The 25,341-nt window shown below is 42.2% G+C and overlaps 3 protein-coding genes across 3 annotated transcripts; 2 read left to right on the plus strand and 1 right to left on the minus strand.

The window, feature by feature from the left end:
- Positions 1-10: 10 nt before the first annotated feature.
- Positions 11-1,451, minus strand: cebpd (CCAAT enhancer binding protein delta). The gene has a single exon (XM_079173738.1). It carries the CDS (start codon positions 1,272-1,274, stop codon positions 336-338), a length of 939 nt encoding a protein of 312 aa, XP_079029864.1. The 5' UTR covers positions 1,275-1,451; the 3' UTR covers positions 11-335.
- A 2,607-nt stretch (positions 1,452-4,058) lies between these two features.
- On the plus strand, positions 4,059-12,941 carry mcm4 (minichromosome maintenance complex component 4). The gene is made up of 17 exons (XM_079173485.1): positions 4,059-4,091; positions 5,237-5,314; positions 5,441-5,599; positions 5,733-5,896; positions 5,992-6,093; positions 6,190-6,285; positions 7,035-7,130; positions 7,413-7,551; positions 7,707-7,927; positions 8,074-8,194; positions 8,826-9,085; positions 9,963-10,328; positions 10,419-10,546; positions 10,675-10,882; positions 10,998-11,226; positions 11,499-11,632; positions 11,763-12,941. The coding sequence occupies exons 2-17, from the start codon at positions 5,251-5,253 to the stop codon at positions 11,856-11,858; spliced, it is 2,583 nt and encodes an 860-aa protein (XP_079029611.1). The 5' UTR covers positions 4,059-4,091; positions 5,237-5,250; the 3' UTR covers positions 11,859-12,941.
- A 776-nt stretch (positions 12,942-13,717) lies between these two features.
- Positions 13,718-18,829, plus strand: ube2v2 (ubiquitin-conjugating enzyme E2 variant 2). Its single transcript, XM_079172962.1, has 4 exons — positions 13,718-13,771; positions 17,480-17,628; positions 17,717-17,842; positions 17,970-18,829. Exons 1-4 carry the CDS (start codon positions 13,756-13,758, stop codon positions 18,114-18,116), a joined length of 438 nt encoding a protein of 145 aa, XP_079029088.1. The 5' UTR covers positions 13,718-13,755; the 3' UTR covers positions 18,117-18,829.
- The last annotated feature ends 6,512 nt before the right edge of the window (positions 18,830-25,341 follow it).

The following is a 25,341-nucleotide window of genomic DNA, read 5'->3' on the forward strand; positions in this document are numbered from 1 at the left end:
GAGATTTCTGCACCTTTTCAGCAATTTTATTATAGATTCCATAAACAAAATGTTTTCAAGGGTTTCATACAAACTATATAAAAGATCATGCTCTGGCTCTTATACAAAGTTTGGAATTATATAATCTACCATATCAGGTATATCATCATGTAAATGCAGTGGTAAAATAATTTAATACAGAGAAAAATCCCACAAAAAAATATGGCAGCAACATCATATATATATTTTTTCCAGTGCCATTATGGTAAGCTTAAAATACATCTGGTACAGATGGTAAAAAACGAAATGTCTGAGGTATGACTCCTAAAAGCTCAGTCCAAAGGTTCGTGAGTCCGTCACCGGCTCGCGGAGCCCGCAAAGGAAGAGCTGGGCATCTGCTTGAAGAAATCTCTGAGCCCGGAGAGCTCTCTGGTTAGCTGCTCGATCGTTTTATGAAGCTTGTCGTTGTCGGAGCCCAGTTCGAGCAGCTTGTGCTGCATGTCCACGTTGCGCCTCTTGGCTTTGTCCCTGCTTTTTCTCACCGCGACGTTGTTCCTCTCTCGCCTCTGTCGATACTCCACGCTGTACCTGTCCACCCGCTTCCCCTTCTCCCTGCCGACCTTCCGCGGGGAGGATCTGTCCGAGCTGCCGCTGGAGAGGGGCTCCGGGGTGGTGGGGGGAGTCGGCTGCCCCGTCGGGAGGCTGACGGAAGTTTGCGCGCAGCTCTTGATCTGCGAGGGCAGGGACGAGGACATGTCGCTGTCACTCCAGTCGGACTCCTGCTTGATGGGCGCACAAAACGCCCCTTTATCCAGCCCGACGTCCGCCTTCCTCTCCGCTGCTGCGTACGCGGCTGACAGCTGCTGGTGCTGGTGCTGCTGGAGGTGCTGCTGGAGGTGCTGCTGGTGCTGCTGGTGGTGGTGGTGGTGGTGCATGTCGCCCGGCGGCGCGGGGCTCTGCATGTTGTAGAAATCCAGCTTCTCCTGCTTCACGGTGTTGTTGAACAGGTCGAGGAAGAGCTCGTCGTTGCACAGCTCCAGGTTCGGCACGGCGGTCATGGACTCGATGTACTGGCTGAAGTCGATGGCGCTCTCGTCGTCGTACATGGCCGCGGTGGCGGTGCTGAGCTCCACCATGGTGCCGTCCTCCTCGCTCCTGCTGCCCGGCTTGCAGACGCCGAGCTGCGGGGCGCCCCCCAGCTTGGTGCTCTCGTAGAAGTTAGCAGGCTCCATCGCCCAACTCATGTTGCATCGTGGAGACACGCAGTGAGAGTCCAGGCTGTATATGTCACACATGAACACTGCTGACTTCTTCCCACGTGGTTTTTAGGAAGTTTATATAAACTTGTTGTAAAATAAAGTGACCCACAGGTGTGACAACGCAGTAAACCTGCAGTGGATTTCACTCTCCGTGCACGCGCCTTAATCACTTTTAAAAATTAAAAATAAAAAGGTAATCTTCATCTGACAGCATTTGACACTTCTCTGAAGCGTCGTACTTTCGCGCAGTGTTTTTGTATCGTTGCCCCACCGACGTCACACGTACCCGCCCTCTCACGAGCCAGTCAAGGCAAAAAGGAGGGCACGTGGTGTCCGTTGACTTCCCATTTGAGGAGCGAGGGGCGTGTTGCTCGTGCCACCCACTTTTTACTACGATAGCATGAATGGTTCACAGTTGTTTACATACTGAGGGTTTGGGATTTAGTTTAATTGGTCTCCAGAACTATAAATGATTCAAAGTATTCAGACAGACATTTTACTGAAGTAAAAGTAGTAATATCACTGTAAAAACACTCCTTTACTAGTATTTAAGATGTTAAAGTACAGAGTATTATCAGAAAGGTGTACTTAAAGTATCCAAACTAAAATGACTCAGGATGCAGGATGAGTTGGTGTTTTACTGAATCGTTATTACTGAAGCGTGAACATATAAGCGATACTTTAATGTTGTCACTGGTCGAAGTGTAGCTCATCGTTACTACTTTATGTAGTAATATTTTATAGACTGATCACATGTTTGTTTTTTAAAAGCTTATTATGAAAAGTACATGTAGTGGAGAAAAAAAAAGTACAATATGTCCATCTGAAATGTAGTGGAGTATAAGTGTAAAGAATGCTGAGAATGAAAATACTCAAGTAAAGTACCTCACAAATGTACTTAAGTATATACTTGAGTGCATGAAGCCTGCTCTGCACACACTGGTCTTAGGAAGTGTTTCAGTGGAAGGAACTTACAAAAGTACTTTTGTGTGTGTGCCATAGCAATACAAGGCAGTATGCATTATCTATTAGACTTGCACTAACCACGTACAGCATATTACTGTAATAACGTGTATTAAGAGTTAAGTACTAGTTTCTACTTTAGTTTTATTTCGTTATTTTAGTAATACTTGTTTTATATTACTGCATTTCTTATTAACCTTTCTGAGGTTCCTCATGTTGGTCATGTGTGATTTGGGATCAAGTTTAATTTACCCAAAAGTCGAATATACAAAATAGTATGTGATAAAAGTGATGCTGTGAAGGGAAAACAACCAGAAAATGATTGACAGCTTAATCAATGATAATACAAATAGATCAAATAAAAAACAAGTCCTAGTCAACACATGCAGGGGATTTGAGTATACCGTTGTTTGTCTTTACATAGCGAAAGCAAATTTACAGAAGGATAGAAAACCGGAAAAACACCTCAACAAAGATTACAAGCTCAACAAATAAGAACCTATAAAAATATACATATGTTTATGTTACCAAAACTCTTGTTTACCTTGTAATTACAAGTGTTATTACTGTTATTAAAGTCATTACACTTCATTATTATACAATGACATTTCATTACAAGTAGATACATACATACATACATACATACTTATATTCATACAAACATACATACATACTTATATTCATACAAACATACAAACATAGTTATATACAAGCACATACTTATATACATACATACAAACATACTTTTATACATACATACATACTTATATACATGCATACTTACATACTGACATACTTAAATACACACATACACACTGACATACTTAAATACACACACACATACTTATATACATGCATACATACTGACACACGTACATACTGACATACTTAAATACACACATACATACTGACATGCTTAGAGACTGACTCATGTTGACAGGGCACATTTAGGGGACATGATGAATGGAGCGGGGTGGATCGTACCACCTTGGGGGACGCATGTTCTGACACTTCTCGGAAACGCTCCTGTGTTCCCCCCTCAGGAAGTGTGCTGTACTTTTCCTCTGTCGGTAGCTTTAGAAATGGAAACGGCGTCACCTGTTGGTCAATGAACGCACCTGCAGGATAAAGTCACATTTGAACGAGTACTAATAGCAAAATAAATGCATCATTATAAAGAACGATGATAAGATTCATTTTAAGTTGATATTTCTTCAGACTGCTGATATTGTGACAAAAACGAGGATTTGATCCACTTCCTCTTAAATATTCACACTCTGAGTAGACTGGATATTTTTCTCTCTTAATTTCAGTTTACAATTAGTTTCCTCGTAGAAAAGCAATTTAAATATCTATGTTTTGGTTAAAATGATACGCACTATGATGAGATAAGTAACCCGTAATATATTATTTGTCCTTAATTTTACATTTTAGTGACATAAGTACAAACGATTTTATTTGCTTATTTATTTATCCTCAGTTTTATTTGTATATTTTTTTGCCACTGTTTAATTGTTTTACATTATTTTATTATCAACTTTTTCAGTAAAGAATACGCTTTATTGTTGGACCAAACCAAATCAAGTTCAGGGTATAAAGCAGCAAAATGCCACGCGCACGAAACGCCGATCGTTTTTTTTAAATATAATATAGAAAAACTAATGTTTCAGTTTTTCTAAGCTATTTATATTATTGATCAATACATTTCAGTGTGTTTAATTAAAGTCGCAACGACTGAAACTAATCAGGAACCCCCCTCTACAGTGAAGGAATCGACCGGAAAGAAAACGTGGATCCTGGCTTGCTATTGGTCCAAACTTCCCCGCGAAAAATACGTCACTCGCAATTTCGCGCCAGATCTGCAGCTCTCGGACGTACACACAAGAAGAGGTAAGAAAAGACTTAATTTGATGGACTTATTCCTTATGAATCTACTGGACGTGTTGATTGGGTCAAACTGTCTGTTGTTACACTTGTTTGTTTGATTGTGCGTCAACGAACGAGCTCACGTTTAAGAGTTAAATCAGTTCAAACAGAGAAGTACGTTCCAGCTCATTGTTTGCTCTGCAGCCACATGTCAAATGGTGGAAACGTTATTGTCAACTTTTACAAAGCTTCCAATAAAAGTAGCAAAAGCACAACATAATTTAACATGAACGTTACATATAAAGATAAAGCAGCATGTGGTGCTCAAGTATATAAAACATGTAAATAAAGTTAAGCTATTATTAAGAATTAGGAGTTAACTTATTGTTGCATAAACATGTGAAGAAAGGCAGTATATAACTTTGACAGTTAGCTGAGTGATACTAGATAACTGTTTTAATTAGACTTTTATGTAGTTCAATGTAGCTTTAAATCATATTTTGAGTTAATTTCATGTTTTGTCTGTAAAGTGTTATTCTGCAGAGTGGATTCAAATAAATTCAGTAAAATATGACAAAACAGAAGCATTAAACCACAGTACTAGCCAATGCAAATCCTACAATCTACAAATAAATGAGAAACAATTATGAACAATGAAACAAACACCAAAGTATTGAGGACTGAGTGAAGGGAATATAGATTTTGGTCTAACTTTGAGGATTGTATTCAGCAGGAATTGTGGCATGAAAGTGGAACAATAAAGAGACAAACAAAATGTCCATAAAGCTCTTTTTATCTACTGTCCAATCAGACGCTCAGCAGACTAATCTGAACAAAACAATAACCAAGTAAACAAAACAACATGGAGAGCAGGAAAACCTCTTTAAAATGATCAAATACAGTTTTCTACAAACTCAGGAGATCAGTGGGTTGTGTGAAATGTTGAGGCTGCACAAACCTGACTCATTCTAAAGTGAATATATTGTCGTCTGTGGTCTGCAACAGAAAACAAACAACCCGACTTTCATTAGTCAGTCTGCAGGTCGTTGAAATCCATCCGCAAGATGTTCTTCTGGAAACACTACCAGAGATCCTGCAGTTTATGTAAACACTTTGACAGCCGTTCTTTTATCTAAAAAACAAGTGACTTGAATCCATTTGATCTTCAGATATTCCAGCAACTATGTCTTCTCCAACATCGACTCCCGGTGGCCGCAAACGAGGAAGGAACACCAACCCATCCACCCGTGAGTTCACGCGTCCTCCATCAAATGAGACCCTCAGCAGTCACAAGCTCCACTGAGGAGACCACGTGCTTGTAGGTCTGTTTGTGTGTTTGTGTGGTGCTCATAACTTGTCTTGTGTGTCCTCAGCCAGCAGCGAGGGCCCCATCTCGCCCCCCTCTCAGCGGCGCAGAGGCCAGGACTCGTCCGCCCTGGACCTGATGCCGATGCCCACCTCCCCGGCAACCGACATGCTCAGTCCAGCGGCACCTCAGGACACTTCCCTGTTCTCCAGCCCCCGGCCCTCAGGTGCCCGACCACACACACACACACACACACAGTTTATTCATGGTTTTAGCTTTATCCAATGGAAGTGCAGGGATGTTTTAATCTTCTCTGTTGTGGCACACTTGAGTTAACTCCAGTGTCTCTTTTCTAACAGTCCCGCCCAACGAGGTGGACATGAGCTCCCCTCTGATGTACGGGACCCCCAGCTCCAGGGTGGAAGGGACCCCTCGCAGTGGAGTGCGCGGCACCCCGGCCAGACAGCGTCCCGATCTGGGGTCTGTCAGGAAGGCTCCACAAGTCGATCTTCAGTCTGAGCCGGTCAGTGGAGGAGCTGAGAGGATTTGTTTGTGTACATTTAATAAGGAAGACGAGCTTGAAACCGCAGTAGTTGACGCTTCTTTTTCTTTTTGCAGCCGAGTGCTGACGGTGCCGTAGCCAGCGAGCCAAACGCAGGTCAGCGTCTGGTGATCTGGGGGACTGATGTCAATGTTGGGACCTGCAAGGACAAGTTTCAGGTATGAAATGTTACATCTCAGCCCTCCATAAGATGTTCTCCGCTCTTACTACAGAGAAGTTAACTGTCTGCATGCTTCGCATCCCTTTGCTCTCAGAGGTTCCTGCAGAGGTTCATTGACCTAACCTCCACTGAAGACGAGAACGCCGGTTTGGACCTGAACGAGCCTTTATACATGCAGAAGCTGGAGGAGGTAGCGTACTTTCTTTTATCTGGTTATCGTGCTCTGTTGCTCTGTTTGGTGGTACAGTTTGGGCCGATCTATTCTTTGGTTTAAACCAGACTAGATGTTTTTTATATTGTCTTCGTTAGTAGCTTGTGTACAGCAAAGCGCCTTTTTTCCCCAGCTGAAAACACCAGACTCTCGTTGAAGAACTGCCAGCTGGGAGCGCTTGAGAGGCCGAGTGCTTTTTTTTAGCTGAGGGCCCTGGTTGCTCTGATACGGAATATCAGCGGAAGTATAAGACCTGCTGGTCTAAGTGGCTAACGAGGTTTTGTGGGCGAGGACCATCGCGTTACTCTGATTCAGGTCCGCTTTATTATCCAACACGGGGAAATGCATCCACCGCTCCAGCCATGAGGACACCATGAAGTCCACAGTAATAACAAACGATATCATAACATGCATAATAAGACACATTTGCTCCCGTCTTTGTGGTCGGCTTTTTGTCCCGCCACTCCTGCACTGTGATTGGACGGCCCGGTAAAAAGTGACAGTGAGGAGTGCAGCGTTTTACCCCAAGTTGACTCTCTGCAACCAGAAAAAACAGCAAAAGTGCAGCACTCGACGCAGAATAGATGCTACATACCTCGTCACGCTGCTGGTGTTTCCCATTGGACATTATTAAAACATTTGCTGGCCTAAAAAATGAGGGGGAGAAAAGGATGATTGAGTCTGAACTTAGGTCTTAAATATGAATATTTCTCTTTTTCCCCCCACAGATCAGTGTTGTTGGTGATCCAGTGCTGAATGTGAATTGTCTGCATGTGAAGTCCTTTGATGCAGAACTTTACAGGCAGCTCATCTGCTACCCACAGGTACTGTCCTGTAGTTTTAGAATTACATTATTACCTCAAGTGCATTACAAAGACACTTACAAAATGAAGTGATTCATGAATCTTCATGTCGGTCTTTGGCCGGGTGTATTACGCCGTCTCATAATACGAAAATGAGAGATTTCATGAATCTACTACAAAGTCCTGAGTGCAGTGTGAACAGACTAATGGGATTATTATTGTATTTTATCTACAGTATGTTGTAAGCACACTTTATTTCTAGTCTCTGACAGCCTGCTGATGAGTGATTTGTTCGGTTTGCAGGAAGTCATCCCGACCTTCGACATGGCAGTCAACGAGCTTTTCTTCGAGCGTTTCCCAGACTCCATCCTGGAGTTCCAGATCCAAGTCCGCCCCTACAACGCCCTGAAAACCAGAAACATGAGGAGCCTGAACCCAGAAGGTGTGTGTATTCATTAACCCAGCCCGTGTGAAGTGAAATCACACTTTTATTAGGACTAGCGATATTTCATCCCATATTTCGTGTGGGATTTTCGTGAATAGAGTTCATTGCTAAAGCGTCTGTGTGCCTTATGTGTCCCCCCCCCTTTCCCACAGACATCGATCAGCTGATCACCATCGGAGGCATGGTGATCCGCACCTCACAGCTCATCCCCGAGATGCAGGAGGCGTTCTTCCAGTGCCAGGTGTGCGCCTTCAGCACCCGCGTGGAGGTGGATCGCGGGCGCATCGCTGAGCCGGCTGTGTGCCGCCACTGCAACACCACCCACAGCCTGGCGCTCGTTCACAATCGCTCGGTCTTCTCAGACAAACAGATGGTGAGGGTTCAGCGGGGTTGATGATGGGGGCAGATTGCTTACAGTCGGCGGTGACACCTAATCTCAGAATATGTCGAGTGTTAATTAAATGAGGTGTGGCTGTCGAGGTCACGACATCTGTTCGTTTATCGATCTTTGTTTTTCAGATTAAAATTCAGGAGTCCCCCGAAGACATGCCGGCCGGTCAGACGCCTCACACCACTATCGTGTACGGTCATAATGACCTGGTGGACAAGGTGCAGCCAGGAGACCGCATAAACATCACCGGTAAGATACTGCTAGGGCTGCAGCTAATGGCTGGTTTTATTAGAATTGTTCTTTTATTGTTTGATCAATAAAATGCCACGAAATTGACCAACATTTTCCAGAGCTGAAGTTGATGTCTTCAGACTGCTGTCACGTCCAAACAACTGCCCAAAACCCAGAAATATTCAGTGTTCGGTGATTTTAAAAAACAACAAAAAACAAATCCTTAAAAATAAGAAGCAGAAACTAAAGAATATTTCAAATTATTTGCTTAAAAGGGGACTTAAAGCGATGGATTATGTTATTAGAATAGTTGCATATTGACGTTCTGGCTACAGAACTGTTGTTTAAGCTCTAATACTTTATAAAATTTGGTAAAATTATGACACATTTTTAAAAGCGAGGCGTATTCTGGCAGATGACTGCCATCCTCTTTTCAGCCAGTTTAGTCCCTTATTCCAGGTGCCATCAATATCATATAACTCATCAAAGTAGCTGTAGATCTAAGCCACAGACATGAACTGTTTTTAATAAACAAAGACTTGTGGTATTATGATGTTAAACACTCGTATCTAACCCTAAGACGACACCTTCATAGCTCTGGTTTAGTCAGTCCTGGACTCCGTAACATCTTCTCATTTTGTCCCTACAGGTGTCTACAGAGCTGTCCCCATGCGAGCGAACCCCCGCATGAGCAACGTGAAGTCCGTGTACAAGACCCACATCGACGCCATCCACTTCCGCAAGACGGACGAGAAGCGCCTGCACGGTTTGGACGAGGACTCCGAACAGAAGCTCTTCACCGAAGACCGAGTGCAGACCCTGAAGGAGCTGGCAGCCAAGCCAGACGTCTACGAACGCCTCTCCTCCGCCCTCGCGCCGAGCATCTACGAGCACGAGGACATCAAAAAGGTGTGTGAATGGACGCGAGCCAGAACACGAGTGTTAACCTGTACGAGCACCCTGCTGGAAGAGTAAGCGGTACACAAACTCTCACTTTGATTTGCCAATAACGCTCCGGTTGTTGCATCTAATTCCCGACATGGAATTTAAGGAGAGCCAACAGAAATCTGAGACGGTTAATAACATGATTCGCTCCATTAATGCAGTTTCGGGGCTCTGATGATCTCTCACCGGGACACTCGATGTTAGCGAAACAAGTCTAAATTTCTATTTAATGTCACTGGAGTCATCAATCATCACTAATATTATAAGTCACAGCTGTGTGTTTCCTGCTGTGACAAGTCAAATTATAGTGTACACCCAAATTAAGATAATGTGATAACGTAAGTATAACGATGTATCGGAGCGCATGCACTCTTCAGACTCAAATACCATAATTTTAATGGTCACAGAAAAGGATTTATGTTATATTTATATTTATTTTATGAGTTTTAAAACCTTTTTATGTTGTCTTTGTTCTGAAATCACTTGTTTTACCGAGACAAAGTCTGGAAAAGGCAGCAAAAAAAAAAGCTAAAGAATCACGTCGTGTTTTGATCTACTTTTTCAAATAACACGTCACGCAAACGACAAGAAAACATTTCTACCTGTTCGCCTGTGAGAATATAAGTCAGAAAGAGGAAATAGGATCAATTTCAATAAGCAGACACGATGAGATCAAACTAAGAAGATAGAGTGAGAAAAGTTGTCAATGTTATTAGTTCCACGTAGAATTTCCCTGCAGCCTTTACTGCAGCCTTGCGTTATGTTAGGATTGTTATTGAATTTGTCTAAACAGTAACACGATTAGACTTTTTTTTGAGTATTTATTTATTGTTGGTTCCAGGGCATTCTGCTGCAGCTGTTTGGCGGCACCCGCAAGGACTTCAGTCAGACCGGCCGAGGAAACTTCCGCGCGGACGTGAACATCCTGCTCTGCGGAGACCCCGGCACCAGCAAGTCCCAGCTGCTGCAGTACGTCTTCCACCTGGTGCCCCGGGGCCAGTACACGTCGGGGAAGGGCTCCAGCGCCGTGGGCCTCACCGCCTACGTGACCAAGGACCCGGAGACCAGGCAGCTGGTCCTGCAGACCGGCGCCCTGGTGCTGAGCGACAACGGCATCTGCTGCATCGACGAGTTCGACAAGATGAGCGACAGCACGCGGTCCGTGCTGCACGAGGTCATGGAGCAGCAGACCCTGTCCATTGCCAAGGTGTGTTTGACACCTTTTTAAACGATTAAATGCTTTTAAGTTGCAAAAGGACAGTTCTAACTTCTTTTTTTCTCCATTGTCTGTCTGCAGGCTGGAATTATTTGCCAGCTGAACGCTCGGACGTCTGTGTTGGCCGCCGCCAACCCCATCGAGTCTCAGTGGAACCCCAAAAAAACCACGATCGAGAACATTCAGCTGCCTCACACACTACTGTCCAGGTGATCACCGCCAGTCGGCACGATCGCACCGGAAACACCTGATAGAAAAATGTAGTTGTGTTTCCATGGTTTATTGTCTCACTTGTCACCTTCCTGGTTTTTAACGCTGCATTACGGCGCTCCGTCAGATTCGACCTCATCTTCCTGATGCTGGATCCCCAGGACGAGGCGTACGACCGCAGGCTGGCCCACCACCTGGTGTCGCTGTACTACCAGAGCGAGGAGCAGATCGAGGAAGAGTTCCTCGACATGGCAGTGTTGAGGGACTACATCGCATACGCACGGACGTACATCCAGCCAAGGCTGAGTGAGGAGGCCAGCCAGGCGCTCATCGAGGTTTGTTTATCTACCTTTTTTTTAATGTTGAATATACGCCGAACAACATTGGTCTTAAAGTCCTATTAATTAAGACATCAGCCCTCAACTGACCGTATGCATGTTGGTCCTCCAGGCTTATGTCGACATGAGGAAGATCGGCAGTGGTCGCGGGATGGTGTCCGCCTACCCCCGGCAGCTGGAGTCCCTGATCCGCCTGGCGGAGGCCCACTCCAAGGTGCGCTTCTCCGAGAAGGTGGAGACCATCGACGTGGAGGAGGCCAAGCGGCTGCACAGAGAGGCCCTCAAACAGTCGGCCACGGACCCCAGAACAGGATTCGTTGACATCTCTATTCTCACGACAGGTACGCAGCGCAGTCAATATCAACTGCTTGTTGTGGCTGCATTTACAGCTACGGGGGCAATGTGGGACATGAGTGGGTTAGAATTAAAAGTCAAAATGTTGCTGTTATTATATACTGATGTCAGTCATTTGTTTTCAAGCTATAGAAAGCTAATTTGAAGATGTCACCTTGGATGTTTTTACTATTTTCTGACATTTTAGAGAGCAGCTGCATAATCAAAAATATAAACTGTAGATAAATCGAATCAACAGTGTGTTAATTTGCGTCTCCAGGTATGAGCGCCACCGCGCGCAAGCGCAGGGAGGACATCGCCCAAGTCCTGAAGAAACTGATCCAGACCAAAGGAAAGACGCCCGCCATGAAATACCAGCTGCTGCTTGACGATCTCAGAGGACAGTCTGAAACTGTAAATATCTTTTTTTTTAAATATTTGATCGATAAGCTGTGAGAACATTGTGCTCCTTGTTTCCGAATTGGCAGAGTTCTTTCATTTCTATATATATTGATAACTTCCCTCTTTGTCACTTTGTTTCCAGGCAATCACGAAGGAGCTGTTTGACGAGGCGCTCCGAGCCCTCGCTGACGAGGATTACTTGACGGTTACTGGGAAGACCATCCGTCTCCTCGCCTGAGGCACACCCTGCAATTATGTACAGTCCCTTCATTTATAAATCCTAGCTTTTTCTTGTGCTGTAAAAAATATTTTGTATGATCGAACCACCATATGTTTTGCGGGTGTGTTTAGATGTTTGAATACCCTTGCAGTTTAGAGACGTCTGCTTGACTCATTCAAACTTTGGTGTCCTGGTGTTGGGGGAAGAAAAGAGAAACACAAATAATAGAGCTAATATTTAAATGTGCTTGTATTCCATTTGTTTACCTATTTTCAAGTAATGTTCTTGATATTTTGTGTTCTGGTAAAAAAGGCTCTTTAGTTCCAACTTGTACATTGTGATGACTCTGGGTTGTCACTTCTTTCCACAGATGAATTATCCCTGTAGCATTGACTACTTATTAAGAGGAGCAATAAAATGTTGCTCACTGAAAATGCTTTGAAAGTTGTGTTTTTTTCTTCCAGTTGTGGTAATATTATATTGAGTATATTTTATAAATTGACATCAAATTAATCTGCACTCTGTATCATCAAAACATTATATTGTACACAAGGTTGTTCCAGCTTTTCTCTGAAGCTACAGACGCTGAATATTCAGTTTGTTTTTATCAAATTTAATTATAATAGAAGTGCTTTGATTTTATACACATTACCTCGGAATTCAGATGGCATGTTGATGGTATATTTGGAAATGTTTGGTTCTGCAGAAGAACTTGATGTTCCGAGGGTTGCAACAACATCAGTTTATACGGAACAAACCAGTGGGGTTGAAGTCATTTATCGTCTACTAAAAGCCTTGATAAACCTTCTCGGCTCCTCTGGGGGGCCTCCGTCTTTCATGTTTATTTGTTCAAACCCACAAAACTTTCAAGTGGAAAAGTTTCTACTGTCACCAGCAGTTGGTTTAATTTGAACACTATGTTCAACCACCCACACCACATCCATACGTCATTCTTATGTGACCAAGCAAATTCCTCAGGCAACACATGAAGAAGTACTTTGTGTTGCGACTTGTCTAACCGGAAGGTACTTCTTCCTGTTAAGTATTGTCAGCTAACTAATTGGACAACTAGCTAGTTTGCTCTGAATTTTGTTTCCTTGTTACTGCTGATTCATTTGACAACGAATTGTGGCAAACTATTGGTCTGACAATAAAGGTGTTTTTTGTGGCTTTTTTCTCTTGTCCATGTTCCATAGAAGTAGGGGAAGATGTCTGAAAACCAACCTTACTCTGCTTTGTGGTTGTGATTTGTCAATTTAGCTTTTATGCTAAGCTATATATTTAACACTAAGCTAGCCAATACTATCTCTGGCTAATGTGATTAGCAGCAGTTATCCAACAAGAGTGGCTTTTTAACGTTTGGGCTAATGTATTCTCATTTAATTACCTTTTTAAACTAGGGATTAATAGGCCTAATGTTGATTTTTACTTTTCTTCCGGTTATGTATCTCGCAAATCCAGTTTCCTTGTTACTGCTAGTGTTCATTATTTTTACAACACCTTCAGTCAAATTATTGTTTAAGATATGTTTGTTTTCATTATCATTGGATTTGTTGAGCAACCATTATTGGAAGAGTTTAAACCGTCAGACTGAAATGTCCATCTCATGAAATAGTGCGGCCATTAAAAAAAAAGACAGATCGATGAAGTGATGTAAAAACCAGATAGTGAATTGAATGCGTCATAAAAAATACAGCCAGGGAAACTTAATGGTACGTTAAGTTGGTTCAAGATGCCAGTGATATAATTACTGTCCTTCATACTAACACTGCCATTGACCAGTAAAACTGTTCAAACCAGTTTGAGTGAACGCAGCAGCTTGTGCAGTGCAGCGATCAGCCGTTGAGATATCAACGGTCGGGTTTAACAGCTGTGACGTCACAGTTCTGTGTGCTTCTGGACTCGACTGAAGAAGATGGCGGCCTCCTCAGGTTTGTGTGCCTTCAAAACTAAACATATATACAGCGACACACAAAGTGTGGGCGAACCCACTTGGTCGCGATGTCATCTCGGCCACCAAACGTGGCAACTTGCTAAGGTTGATCAAAATTGCTCTCAATGGTCTTTTATCCGTTAATATCTCCCAACGCTCTTCACGGGAGCCGTCTATCTCCCGGAGTAACTGTGTTGGCTAACCTAGCTTACACGAGCTAGTAGCTTGCTCCGTGAGTTAGCTAAAAATAGCTCACGGTGTTAGAAATAAGCGTCTGTTTTGCAAGTATTTGCCTTCTGTGTGTCAAAGAAAACTACCATAGATTTTAAAGTGCGTTATAAAAGTTGAATATGGGTGTATAAATAGCTGTTAATATTAAGGGTTGTAAACAACCGCAGATTGTGCTAGCTTAGCTAACCTAACTACTAGAATATTCCAGTACCGCGAGGCAGTGAGAGTGTTGTGTCCGGGTAGCTACTAATTTCATCGGAATAACCGTAACGTTACTATTAATTATTTTTTATTGATTATCCAGGCCTATTGTGTAGCCTAATAGTCATTACGCTGTAAAAAAATCAAGTGACACGTGTGTTTTTTATACCGTCTGTTTTTTTATACCTTCTCTGTGACACACCTTACATTGCAACACCATCACGGTAACGTTATTGAAATGAAGGGTCCAGTCCGGCTACTTCTATGATCAACACTTCACTTTCTAACATTTTTTAACAAGATTGCTACTGTGAGACTCTAGGAATAGATGCAGGAAGTAAATATGTCGTTGTTGGGTGGGGAGTATAGAAACGCAGCGGTAGTTGGCGCACGTCGTTTCAGCAAGTAGTCGGAGCCCATGCTTTCGGTAAGGGCTAAGCAGGAAGCTTGGTTGTCAAATTTACAAAGCAAAAGTCTTTGAGAATTACAGAAAAATAAAATAAAAACAATGTTCAATGTAGTTTCTTTGGTGTCAGTTTAGCTACACACCATGGGGATACTATTTAAAAACTGGATAAACCGGAAGTAACTTCATAATCGAAACTGCAAGTTTGCGAGACCTGCTGAATCATTTTTAACCCCACAAGTTATTAGTGACAGAAATATACCTAAAATATCATTTTATCTGCTCACGTCATCAGTCTTTAACCAGGATTAAATCGTATGATCCAAACAACTAATTATAGTTCTTGAATGAGTGGCCATTTATATTTTAACTTAAATCACGGATTTGACCTACACCTTAATGCTTTTAGTCAATCAGTAATCTAATATACCTGACGTAGCCCAAAATGTGTGCCTCTTGTGTATTAATATGGTAACAATTAAAATTTGTTCCCAACGTAATTTGACAAATGTTTGAGGAAAATATACAATAGGGGGAAATCAAATCACACTAAAAAAATACGAGACACACAAACTGAGGCTGAGGATATTTTATGTTTTATCATGTAGGATAGTCGTGGCCTCTACCAAGACATTTACACATTAACTGATATACACTAGATCAGCAACTCAACTCTTGAGTTATTAATATCCTCAAAATGTGCATCTACTTTGCTTTATACTTAATACCAATATAGATATGTATAAGTTTAAAATGTCTGATAAGAATATGAAACATTACTAAATAACTTTTCATAAGGCGCCAATAAAATTGGTTGTTAAAGAGATGTGACCACGACCATATACTGAGCGGGACGTTTTATAGTCAAATAAACGATCACGTTAATCATTGTAGGTTTTTTAGCACTGAAGCTCAATTGATGATCAGTCAATTGTCAAAAAATGAATTTGCTAATATTTTTAGTTTGATTAAATATTCACTTAAGGCATTTTTAAAGCAAAAACTGTGGACTCGTATTTCCTTTGTCTTATATCACAGTAAACCAATTCATCTTAAGGTTTCGGCCAAAAACGCCTTTTGATGAAGTAATTTTGGCCTTGTTTTACCGTGTTATAGGCCAAACAATTATCCAATTAAATGAGAAAATAATCGTCAGGCTAATTGATTTGTTGATGGATTATTGATAAATGTGAGTTACAGCCCTCGTAGTTGAAGCATTTCTCAACAGCACTTTTGTGTTCCTTATTAGCTGACATACGCTGATACCAGTGGTGCTGTGGTGCATTACAATTCGCCGCTAACATTCCTCTCTTTACCAGTGTTTTAGTGTCGAATAAAGGACTGAAATCTAAATCAGCTTCTCGTGAGCAAATACCTTTCAAGGAAATGTTCGAGCCACTTAAGACTCAATCCTTCATTGTGGCCACCGCACACCAGATGTGAATTATTGATTTAAAAAAGTGCTGTGATGGCTTACTATGATAAATGTCTGAGATCAGAGGAGGTGAAATGAACCGTTTGATGGCGGAAGGGAATATTTGAGTGTTTTCACCGTGTCCTCTGCCTCAGTCAGAGGCCTTTTTAAAGAAACAATTTGTCTTCAAGATCCTGATTATAAAAAGTAGCAGTTAGAGTTACCTTGATTATTGTCTCAACCTCCACCAATCCTCCAATCATGAACTGTAAGTGGTTCATCCCCCCCGTAGGTTAAGTGCCAACATCTGAGTTGTCCTCTGAGAACATTTCCCCGGTAACTGAACGCTTTGATTGACTAGTTTCTAATGATTTTATTATCAAGTCAGCTGTTACAACTCTCGGTCATAAGATGACTGGATGTTACCCTGAAACATTCACGAACAATCAGCAGGAAAGGCCCGTGTGCTCCGGATCTCATGACTGTTTACAAACTGCAGCTTTTTATTCCGCTTCGATGTTCAGCAGCATCAGATATCTTTCATGATAGATATCTTGTGAACGAGGTATCACATTACATGCAGCTCCACAGCAGGTAGACCAGGATGCTTGTGCAACATGTGCGTAGCGTACGGCATCATTTGATATCGAGTCATCTCTCGTATCAACCAGTCACGTGTTTATCAATCTTACTCGTTTTAATGCATTACTTTTCTATGATTTAGAAAGATGAATGTGTGTCTGCATTAGTTGGAGCGCCAACAGTGACTAAACACTTTATCACAGTTCTATTTCAGAGGGAAACTGTCAATTCAGAACCATTTTAGGACTCAAGTAACATCTGTTTACAGTTAGATCTGGAACTATCCTCATTGATTAATCTATCGATATATATATTTTTAAATAGATTAGATTCAAAACGTAGGGGAATCGTAAAAAACGTGCCTCAGCTAACTTCTCAATCTGTCACAATTTCATTTAAACATAATTTTGTCTGAATCGTAAAGATATTTAGCATAAAATACAAAGATGTGACGAAGAAAAAAGGCGGAAAGTCTCACGTCTGACGAGCAGTAAGCAGAGAATATTTGACATGTTTCCTTTATAGTTGAATGGAAGAATTAACCGATTGTGAAAGTAGTTGCAGATTCTACCAATCAACTAATCGTTTCAGCTCTATTCGCTAAATTGATTAATCAATTAACCTTTTGGTCTATTAAACATAACAAAATAGTAAAAAAGGGACATTTTAAAAGTCCACTTATGCTCACTGATATGTTTTTAATAGTTTCTGGCACAGAGTAATAAGTTACATTAAACCAGGTTGTGACTACACAGATGGTACTGATTGGTGGGGTCAATTCTTTGTTGGTTTTTGGTCTTTTAATGGAATTTGTTAACGGTCGAAAAAAAGAGACGTATGCATTAAATTTGGCTCTATTTTTGTTATTTTAGGAGTTAAAGTTCCACGCAATTTCCGCTTGTTGGAGGAGCTTGAAGAAGGGCAGAAGGGCGAAGGCGATGGCACCGTCAGCTGGGGCCTGGAGAACGACGACGACATGACTCTCACGTGGTGGACGGGCATGATCATTGGACCAGCAAGAGTAAGAGCCGACTCAGCATGTGGACTCATTCCAATGCAGATACTATCAACTGTTACTGATACCTATATGTCTTCTTTCTGTCTCCCAGACCAATTATGAGAACAGAATATACAGTCTCAGAGTGGTGTGTGGATCTAGATACCCGGAGGTGTCCCCGACTGTTAAATTTGTAACAAAATTAAGCATGAATGGGGTAGATAATTCCAACGGGGTGGTAAGTGTCTTCACAAATCTGACATGGTTATATACGAGTGTTGCTCTGTCTTATCAAACATTGTTTTCTCATTGCCCGCCTGTCCCAATGACTGATTTTTGTTTTTTGCTTTTGTCTCGTCTCACAGGTGGATTCAAGTAGCGTACCAGTTTTAGCAAAATGGCAGCATTCTTATAGCATTAAAATTATTCTTCAAGAGTTAAGGCGTCTAATGATGTCCAAAGATAATATGAAGCTTCCACAGCCACCAGAAGGACAAAGCTACAGCACTTAATCGCAAATGGATTGTTTGACCCTCTGTCTTAAACCTTTACTCTTAGAAATATCGTGTAAAACCATCAAGAGGCTCACTTCACACATCAACAATATCGTCTGCAAGACCAAGATTGGACTTTGTTATTACATAGCTCATTGAAAAGGAAAATGTCCCCGCAGTTAAGCACCGAGTAGTTAAAAGACTTCAAGACCACAGTTATCCGCCTTTAAAAGAAAACTTACTTTGACAATGACTTTTATGTTCAACGTGTTCCGTTGTTTGAAGAGGGAAGCATGACGCCACGCAGAGGATGAACCAGAGTCCCAGTAGTTTTAAGTTCAAGCGACTGACGACTGAAGTAAACAGCGAGATGTGTGTGTGACGGCATGTTGTGTAACTAATACCTAGTCCAAGAGAAGCCACACTTTTCAGTTTGTTAGTCAAAAGTTATTAGCAGGTTCATTAAAATGTCATGCAGATTGCTAAATATTGAACTGTGGCTGTAGTCTCAAAGTAGTGTCACAAGATAAGAAAGATACATATATATGCATATATGTATATATGTATGTATGTATGTATATATATGTATTTGACACGATACCAGTATGTTTCTGTTCTGCAGCTCTTTGACATGTAACAGACGTTGAAGCCTGTTCTGTTCTGAAACTCTTGCATTTAACTTCCAGTGAAAATGGCAGGTGTATGAACTTGTGGTTTTCTGATATTAAAATCACTGTCTGCAAAAAAAAAAAAGAATCAATCCGAAGCGTGACGTTTTATTTGACTCCCCAGCTGCACCAGTTCACCAGTTCACCCACAAGAGGGCCTCAGCTGACCAGTAGACTTCTGTCTGCAGCGTCATGCATTCATGCGTTATTGTGAGTTAGCCAAGTAATGGAAACCCTGTAGTCATTAGACAAACATAATCAAAATGCTATTTATTATACACTACAGTTCTCATTTGGTGAGATATTTATTAAATAGACAAACCTGTTTCTTTATGATTGATAGTCCATCCAAACCGTGTGAAGTTGTCACCTCATTCTTCTTTTTTGTCCATAAAAAGTATTTTCCAGTAGATAACCAGCCCTGAAAAACAAGGATGCTGCTCCCTCTGTGACCTTTTTAGTTGCTTTTCAGCGGTTTGATTATTCACAAAGTTTAATTAAGCAAATGGGCATTTAAAGGGAATTCACTGCAGATGGCGTAATCTTCTGTCTTTAGTATACGCTCAGTTTGTTTATCTGTTTAGAATGATTGTGCATTGCTAAACATTAAGTTGGTGAAGCATCTTGGAATTGAAATGTTTAAACCTTATTGACCAGGAAAATTGAGCAGGACCACAGTCTTTGTTCCAGTAATGGTCTGAGAGAGTACTCGGCCTGTGAGAGAGGGTTAATGGTGTATTTTAGGGGATTTCTGGCAATTTACATTCCATTATCCACTGGCACAGACCTTATTTTGGAAGGATTAGTATTTGATGGTCCAGTCGCAAAACACTGATGTACCATCAATCAAATCAGTCGACTGACATTTCATTTTCTTCTGAATACCCTTTTATGAATGGTTGCTGAATTTTGACAGCCACTGGGCCCTTTTTATGTAAGCGCAGCCCACCCCAGTGTGTCTGTGTGAGCCATCTAAAGATGATGAACTGTGGTGGCTTCCACATGATGCCTGAGTGACTTCCTGCTCATATATCTCTCTGGCTGCAGCAGAGCCTGACTCCAGGCAGCTTGTCTTGTCTTGAGGCTGAAATGAGCAAACGTCTGCTGTCGCACTTGTCACTGCGTTATGGTGAGAGCTGTCCGTTGTTGATGATTCAAAAAACGCCCCCTGAAAAACAAAACTAGACTTTTACCGGGGTCATGAAATTTGTGTTTAATCTCAAAACCGCTGACTTGCATAAAGATGAGTAGAACCGCAAAGGCGTCTTGTCTCAGAGTGCTTTGCTTAAAGATGAATAAGAAATACACATTTGCATGAGGAAAAAAGCAACATAAACAGAAAGAAAACACGCCTGGATTGTGAATTTGTGCAGAATTTGCATTTCAAAAGTCACCCATGTTAACTATTTCTACATTTGCATAGGGTGAACTTTGATGTGTGGCTGCACCGGTATCCGCTTCACTGCCTCTCATGTGCGACCTGGCTCAGAGCTCTGGCCCCTAGAGGGCGCTCCACACTCATGCATGTCCTTGGCAGGGTTTCTGTGAAGGAGCTTCTGTTTTAGAGGACATGTCGGCCCCAGTGATGCTTCCGGGCTCCATTTGTGCACGCTGTCATTATTCCTTAAAAAGTGACGTGTTTTGCAGTTTGCTGCAGGGAGCAACATCCCGGCTGTGCGGAGGCTACTGCTCCGAAAGGCTCTTAGCTGGTGTCCCCGAGTGTCCTTATGGGGCTGTTGAGGCTGCTGTGCACGTTTGCTGGATAACCGAGGCAGCGTTTTGTACTGTGCTAGCCATTAGACCCCTTCGTGCAAGCAAGATTTCTTATTTCAATTTGTGTGCATGCGCGTGGGTGTGAGATGAGCCGGCGCTCGCTGCGGAGGATGACCTCACTCTTTCTCAGTCTGAGCGAGATGAGATTTGACTTTCTGGATGTGACAGTTAGTATATGGGCCTAACTTCCATCAGCTATACTCTGCTTTGCTTGCTTGTTGTTTTTGTCACCCCCTCTCCCTCCCCACCACCCTCTCCCTCCCCCTCCCAATCCTCTCGGAAGTCATGAATATGAAATCAGAAGTGGCTTATGTTGCAGCCAGTTCACTCAGCAGCACAGTCATCCCCAAATATGAAAGACACAGCCCCAGGTTACACAGGCTTATTCCTTTATTCACCATATGTATTTCCAGAGCAGACTTCTCTGAATCTTTTTCTCATGGTGACTAGTCGTTTTCTTCTTCTTCTGAGAATCTCATTTAAATGGAAGTAGGAAATCCTTCCATGACTATTTAACCTCCAGCCCCATCAGACTCATTTGAATTTCAAACATGCACCTGCACAAAAGCACTAGCTGAAGCTATTACACTTGTACCACCCGGGTTATTTTGGTCTCTTTATAAGGTGCCATCCGGGTGAACATAAAGAGTTATATTGCTTTGGGTTGGAAGGGGATGAAGGCAGCAAGCCGGAGAGAGCTGTTCGGTGATCTAAGATGGGAAGGAATGTGGTGAGGAGGACATACGTCTCGTCTGCCGCCAGACTGCTGGAACCAGGCCTCCGCTCCCAGAGCGCTCACCTTTTGCCCCAACGGGCCATAAGGTCGCGTCTTGCGTCTGTTGATACTGTAAAAAGCTTTGTCTTCTTTATGGCCACTGAAGGGAGAATGTGTCTGTCTCTCTTAGAAACCACATGTGCTACCATTCTTTAAAGCCTTGTCATAACTTACATTCAGAGCTTTACGTAGAGGAGAGCTCATATAGTCAGTGGCGTCTGATTAAAAACCAGATATGACAAAAGGTCTAGTTTAGTTGACGTGAGAGGGAGGACATTAAATCACACAGAACTTAAAAAATGTAAAGGATGACGCAATAAATTACAAGTTTCCATATTGGAAGTTAATGTAAAGATGGCAAAGATGCAGGAGTTTAGGTGACTAGACATCAATAATATTACGCAAAGATAAAAAACGACATAACTTGGAAGTTTCCCATAAGACAGGATTTGACATTCCTTTTATAATGGTGGTGCAAAGGTTGCGTAATCCAATTCCTAGCAACACAGAACCTAAAGGAACGAGGACCCATGTTGGTATTCAACCTTGGCAACACAAGTCAGCAGCTCCACTTCTGTAGTGGTCTTTGAGAGGCTCAGGGTTGAATTGAATGTTATGCAGCCTTCAGCGCTGAATCTATCCTCAACCCAGGTGCCAGAAAAACAAAATGTTGGCTTGATACATTTCTGCAAAACACGCATACGTTAAATGTTGATCTTCCTGAAACTAAAAATACGTTTAATGATTGTTTTATATCAGCCTTGCACCACAATGCCACGTGATTCACGTTGTGAAACGTTGGTTCAGTTTAGGCAACAAAACTAACGTTACTTGTTTAAGGTTTGAGAAAAAAGATCATGGTTTGTGTTAAGAAAATTAATAACGTAACTAGCATAAATAAATAATCGACATTAGCAAACTTTCTTACGTAGAGCGTATAACAGCGTTACGTAACTAGCTTAAAGAAATGCTGACGCAAAGGGATCTCCTGGGTGTAAGTGTCTGTTTGACCCGTGTTACCAAACGCACACATCCAGTAGACATGGAGCAACATTAGCACTCATTTGGAGACGTGGTGAATCCAACATGCACTCTCTTTTAGCTCTGTTTTGTTCTCAACCAACTCCTGAGGGAAACGTCAACAAACAAGCCACGACATTCACCAGCTAGCTGCTAACTGTGTCTGTCTGCCGTTTGGGACTGAGAAGGAAGTACACAGTGGGTTCATCAGAGCTTTTCTAGCTGAAAACAGCGGTTTACTGCAGCTTGAACCAAAACAGTTAAGTTGGGGCGGCATAGAACCAAAACAATGAGCTGAAATATGCTAAAATGTGAACAGCTTTACTGTTAAGTCGGGAGCTTCTTCTCTGTGGCCTCATCACAGTGAGTGACCCCATATTACATCACATTTAGTATTTATTAATATAAAAGTGTTGATTAGCGCAGCCTAATATGTTTTTCCTGTTACCCTTCAATCACAAACAAGTACTCAAAGACAGAAAATTGGCCACAAGTTGAATTCAATTTAGATTTTCTGAGCCAAAAATATGATTGATGTTGTTCACCTTCCCAAGAGTCTTTAGTGCCATTCTGTCTACGCCCAGATTACTCTCTATCTAACATTCTAGATAAACTTACTTTGGTGCAGGACAGTGCTGGTACTCCTTAGTATTTTATTCATGTATTATATAAAAAGATAATCTAACAATAACACTGTTTACTTAAGCTAATTACCCACATGGACAGTGTTCTTGGGGGAGACTTGGAAAACGGTGTGTCTGTTTTAAGTGCTGTATTTACAGTGAGATAAATGAACGGCCTCCTCTCTCTCGCTGTGAGAAAAGAGACAGATTGGAACCACATGTCTGTTGCGCTGCCGGCTCTCTGGGCTATTGACATGCACTTCACAGAACCATCCACATTCGGATACGCTGCGGCAGCGAGCACTTGAGGTCATTTTTATGCTCACTGATGTTAGACTGCAAGACGAGGAGAATGACAGTCTCAAGTTATAGGGAAGCTTTGATTTGATTCCGCTGTCGCCGTTTGATGTATGGATCACGCTATCATGGAACATGAATTCAACAGTCAGCGTGTCGCTTGTAACGGCTCAACCTCGTCTCGGGTCAAAGCGACACAGAACAGGGCTTCTTACAAAATGTTGCAAAAAAGCAGGAAGAGAGAGAGAGAGGAAAAAAAAAAAAAAGCAAATCGTCTGTGTACTCACTGCATTCCAGGTTATTTATACAGAGTGAAAAAACTGTGTAGACTTCATGTCTCTACTTGGTGAGAACTATTAAATTACTGGTGGATGTTTTTAATTACTTCACATAAATGTTGGAACATAACACTTCTCCAGTGTTTGGAGGAGGAGGAGGAGGAGTGGGGGGGCCTATAATGTCTCACATGTTTAGGGAAGCACTGGCTTGCACTTAATCATGGTGGTCCCTGTGTGATTCTGGCGTTGGAAATGTGGCTTTGTGAGAGAAAAGTGAGCATTCCTTCTGCTGGCGCAAGGGAGAGGAAATGGGTAATAAAACCAGGAGTGAAAAAAAAAAAAAAAAAGAAGCCTCGGCGGCGTGCTGGAGCCAGTGATTCTGGGATCCAGTTAATTGCTCTTAAATGAAAAAGATTTTTGGCTTCCCATTTGCTGTGTTTAAAGAAAAGTCAAGTCAAATCCCACATGTATACCAGCCAAGCGGTGACTTCTCATTCAGCAGTATGAGCACTAATCCCTCTCTTTCAGTGGTGCCATCGGTAATATTATTATTAATATTGAGAAAGCTGCTAGTCGCCGTCAGCAAACGCCGGAGGAGGCAGAGATTCTGCTCTTAAGCTCATTTACTGAGGCCAGAGAAGTCTCTTGGGGAAAGAGGGTATCAATACTAGTTTGTTGAATGTTTTATCTCTGTGGTTGTTTTCAGACTTCTTCCTGACAAATAAGTCCACCATAGCTGTCTTTGCTTTGACATTTGCAATGGTAATTATTTGTTTTTTCACAATATTTTGGACGACTTTGCTGTTTTATCAAAGGCAGTTGCAGTAAATGTCCTTACAACGACAGCTAGCCACAAGCTTTGGGGGAAGAAGTCTTCAGATTTGACTTAAAAATAAAAATAAAATGATATTGGATAATGCAGTATTCTCTGTTGTAGCTGGTTGAATGTATACTACTTTTTACATTGGTGTGCAGTTTTTGTAGAATCTTAAGTAACAACAATAACTGTCAAATACACATATTGGACTAAAAGGTACAAAAGAAATGGAGTGGAGTGGAATGAAATGGAAATACTCAAGTAAAGTACAACATCAAAATTGTAGTGACGTACAGTACTTGTACAGTACTCCCCCCATGTTTTCATCTTATTGCATAATTTCTCCAAGTGCGTGACCTCTTGTTGAATAATACATTCCAGCATGTCCTCTCCGTGTCGCCATCATTGGCCATTTTTGTGTGCGAGTGTGACGGCCGGGTGTGAAGATGCCACTCAGCGAGCCATTAAGGCCTGCAGTGCCACGCTAAGCTGTCATGTCGTGTCATCCGCTTCTTTTGTACGCATTAATTGTAGAGAGAAGTGTGTCACATCCTGTCAGGCTGACTACTGGCGTCCCTCTGGTCACCCCTCGGTGCCCGGTGCCCGCTGATGCTATTGTGGCAGCGATGGCCGCAGAGGACAGGAGAGCCGGGCCCTGCAGGATGTGAGACAATGCTGGGAAGGAAGAGGAGGGAATCCCGGAGCTGTGTGCAGAAGGCCCGGTCAGCCGAGTGTCTCTAAGAGCACTCCCCCATGACTTCTCCCCCCTCTTCCCCCGAGGATAGACTTTGTCATCCTCTCACCTTGTGTGTGTGTGTGTGTGTGTGTGAGGGGAATGAGGATGAAGGCTCTAGCCTCTTCACAGGTTTTAAGAAGTGATATCTTCATTTGGTTTGCTTCAGTGGAATTTAGAGTAGCACTTTATTTGAACCCTTTTAAGAGCATTAATAGGCAGTATATATGAACTATTTATAACACACATGTAGTTCTAA

The sequence above is a fragment of the Pholis gunnellus genome (assembly GCF_910591455.1).
Source record: "Pholis gunnellus genome assembly, chromosome: 14".
In the NCBI taxonomy this organism is placed as follows: domain Eukaryota; kingdom Metazoa; phylum Chordata; class Actinopteri; order Perciformes; family Pholidae; genus Pholis; species Pholis gunnellus.

What these genes read in the sequence shown, in the direction of transcription:
- cebpd (XM_079173738.1), bottom strand. Translation starts at nt 1,274, where the DNA reads ATGTGTGACATATACAGCCTGGACTCTCACTGCGTGTCTCCACGATGC.
- mcm4 (XM_079173485.1), top strand. Translation starts at nt 5,251, where the DNA reads ATGTCTTCTCCAACATCGACTCCCGGTGGCCGCAAACGAGGAAGGAAC. An exon ending in AGCTCATCTGCTACCCACAG is followed by an intron (nt 7,131 to 7,412) that starts GTACTGTCCTGT and finishes TTCGGTTTGCAG; the next exon opens with GAAGTCATCCCGACCTTCGA. An exon ending in AGACCGCATAAACATCACCG is followed by an intron (nt 8,195 to 8,825) that starts GTAAGATACTGC and finishes TTGTCCCTACAG; the next exon opens with GTGTCTACAGAGCTGTCCCC.
- ube2v2 (XM_079172962.1), top strand. An exon ending in TGATCATTGGACCAGCAAGA is followed by an intron (nt 17,629 to 17,716) that starts GTAAGAGCCGAC and finishes TCTGTCTCCCAG; the next exon opens with ACCAATTATGAGAACAGAAT. An exon ending in TAGATAATTCCAACGGGGTG is followed by an intron (nt 17,843 to 17,969) that starts GTAAGTGTCTTC and finishes CTCGTCTCACAG; the next exon opens with GTGGATTCAAGTAGCGTACC.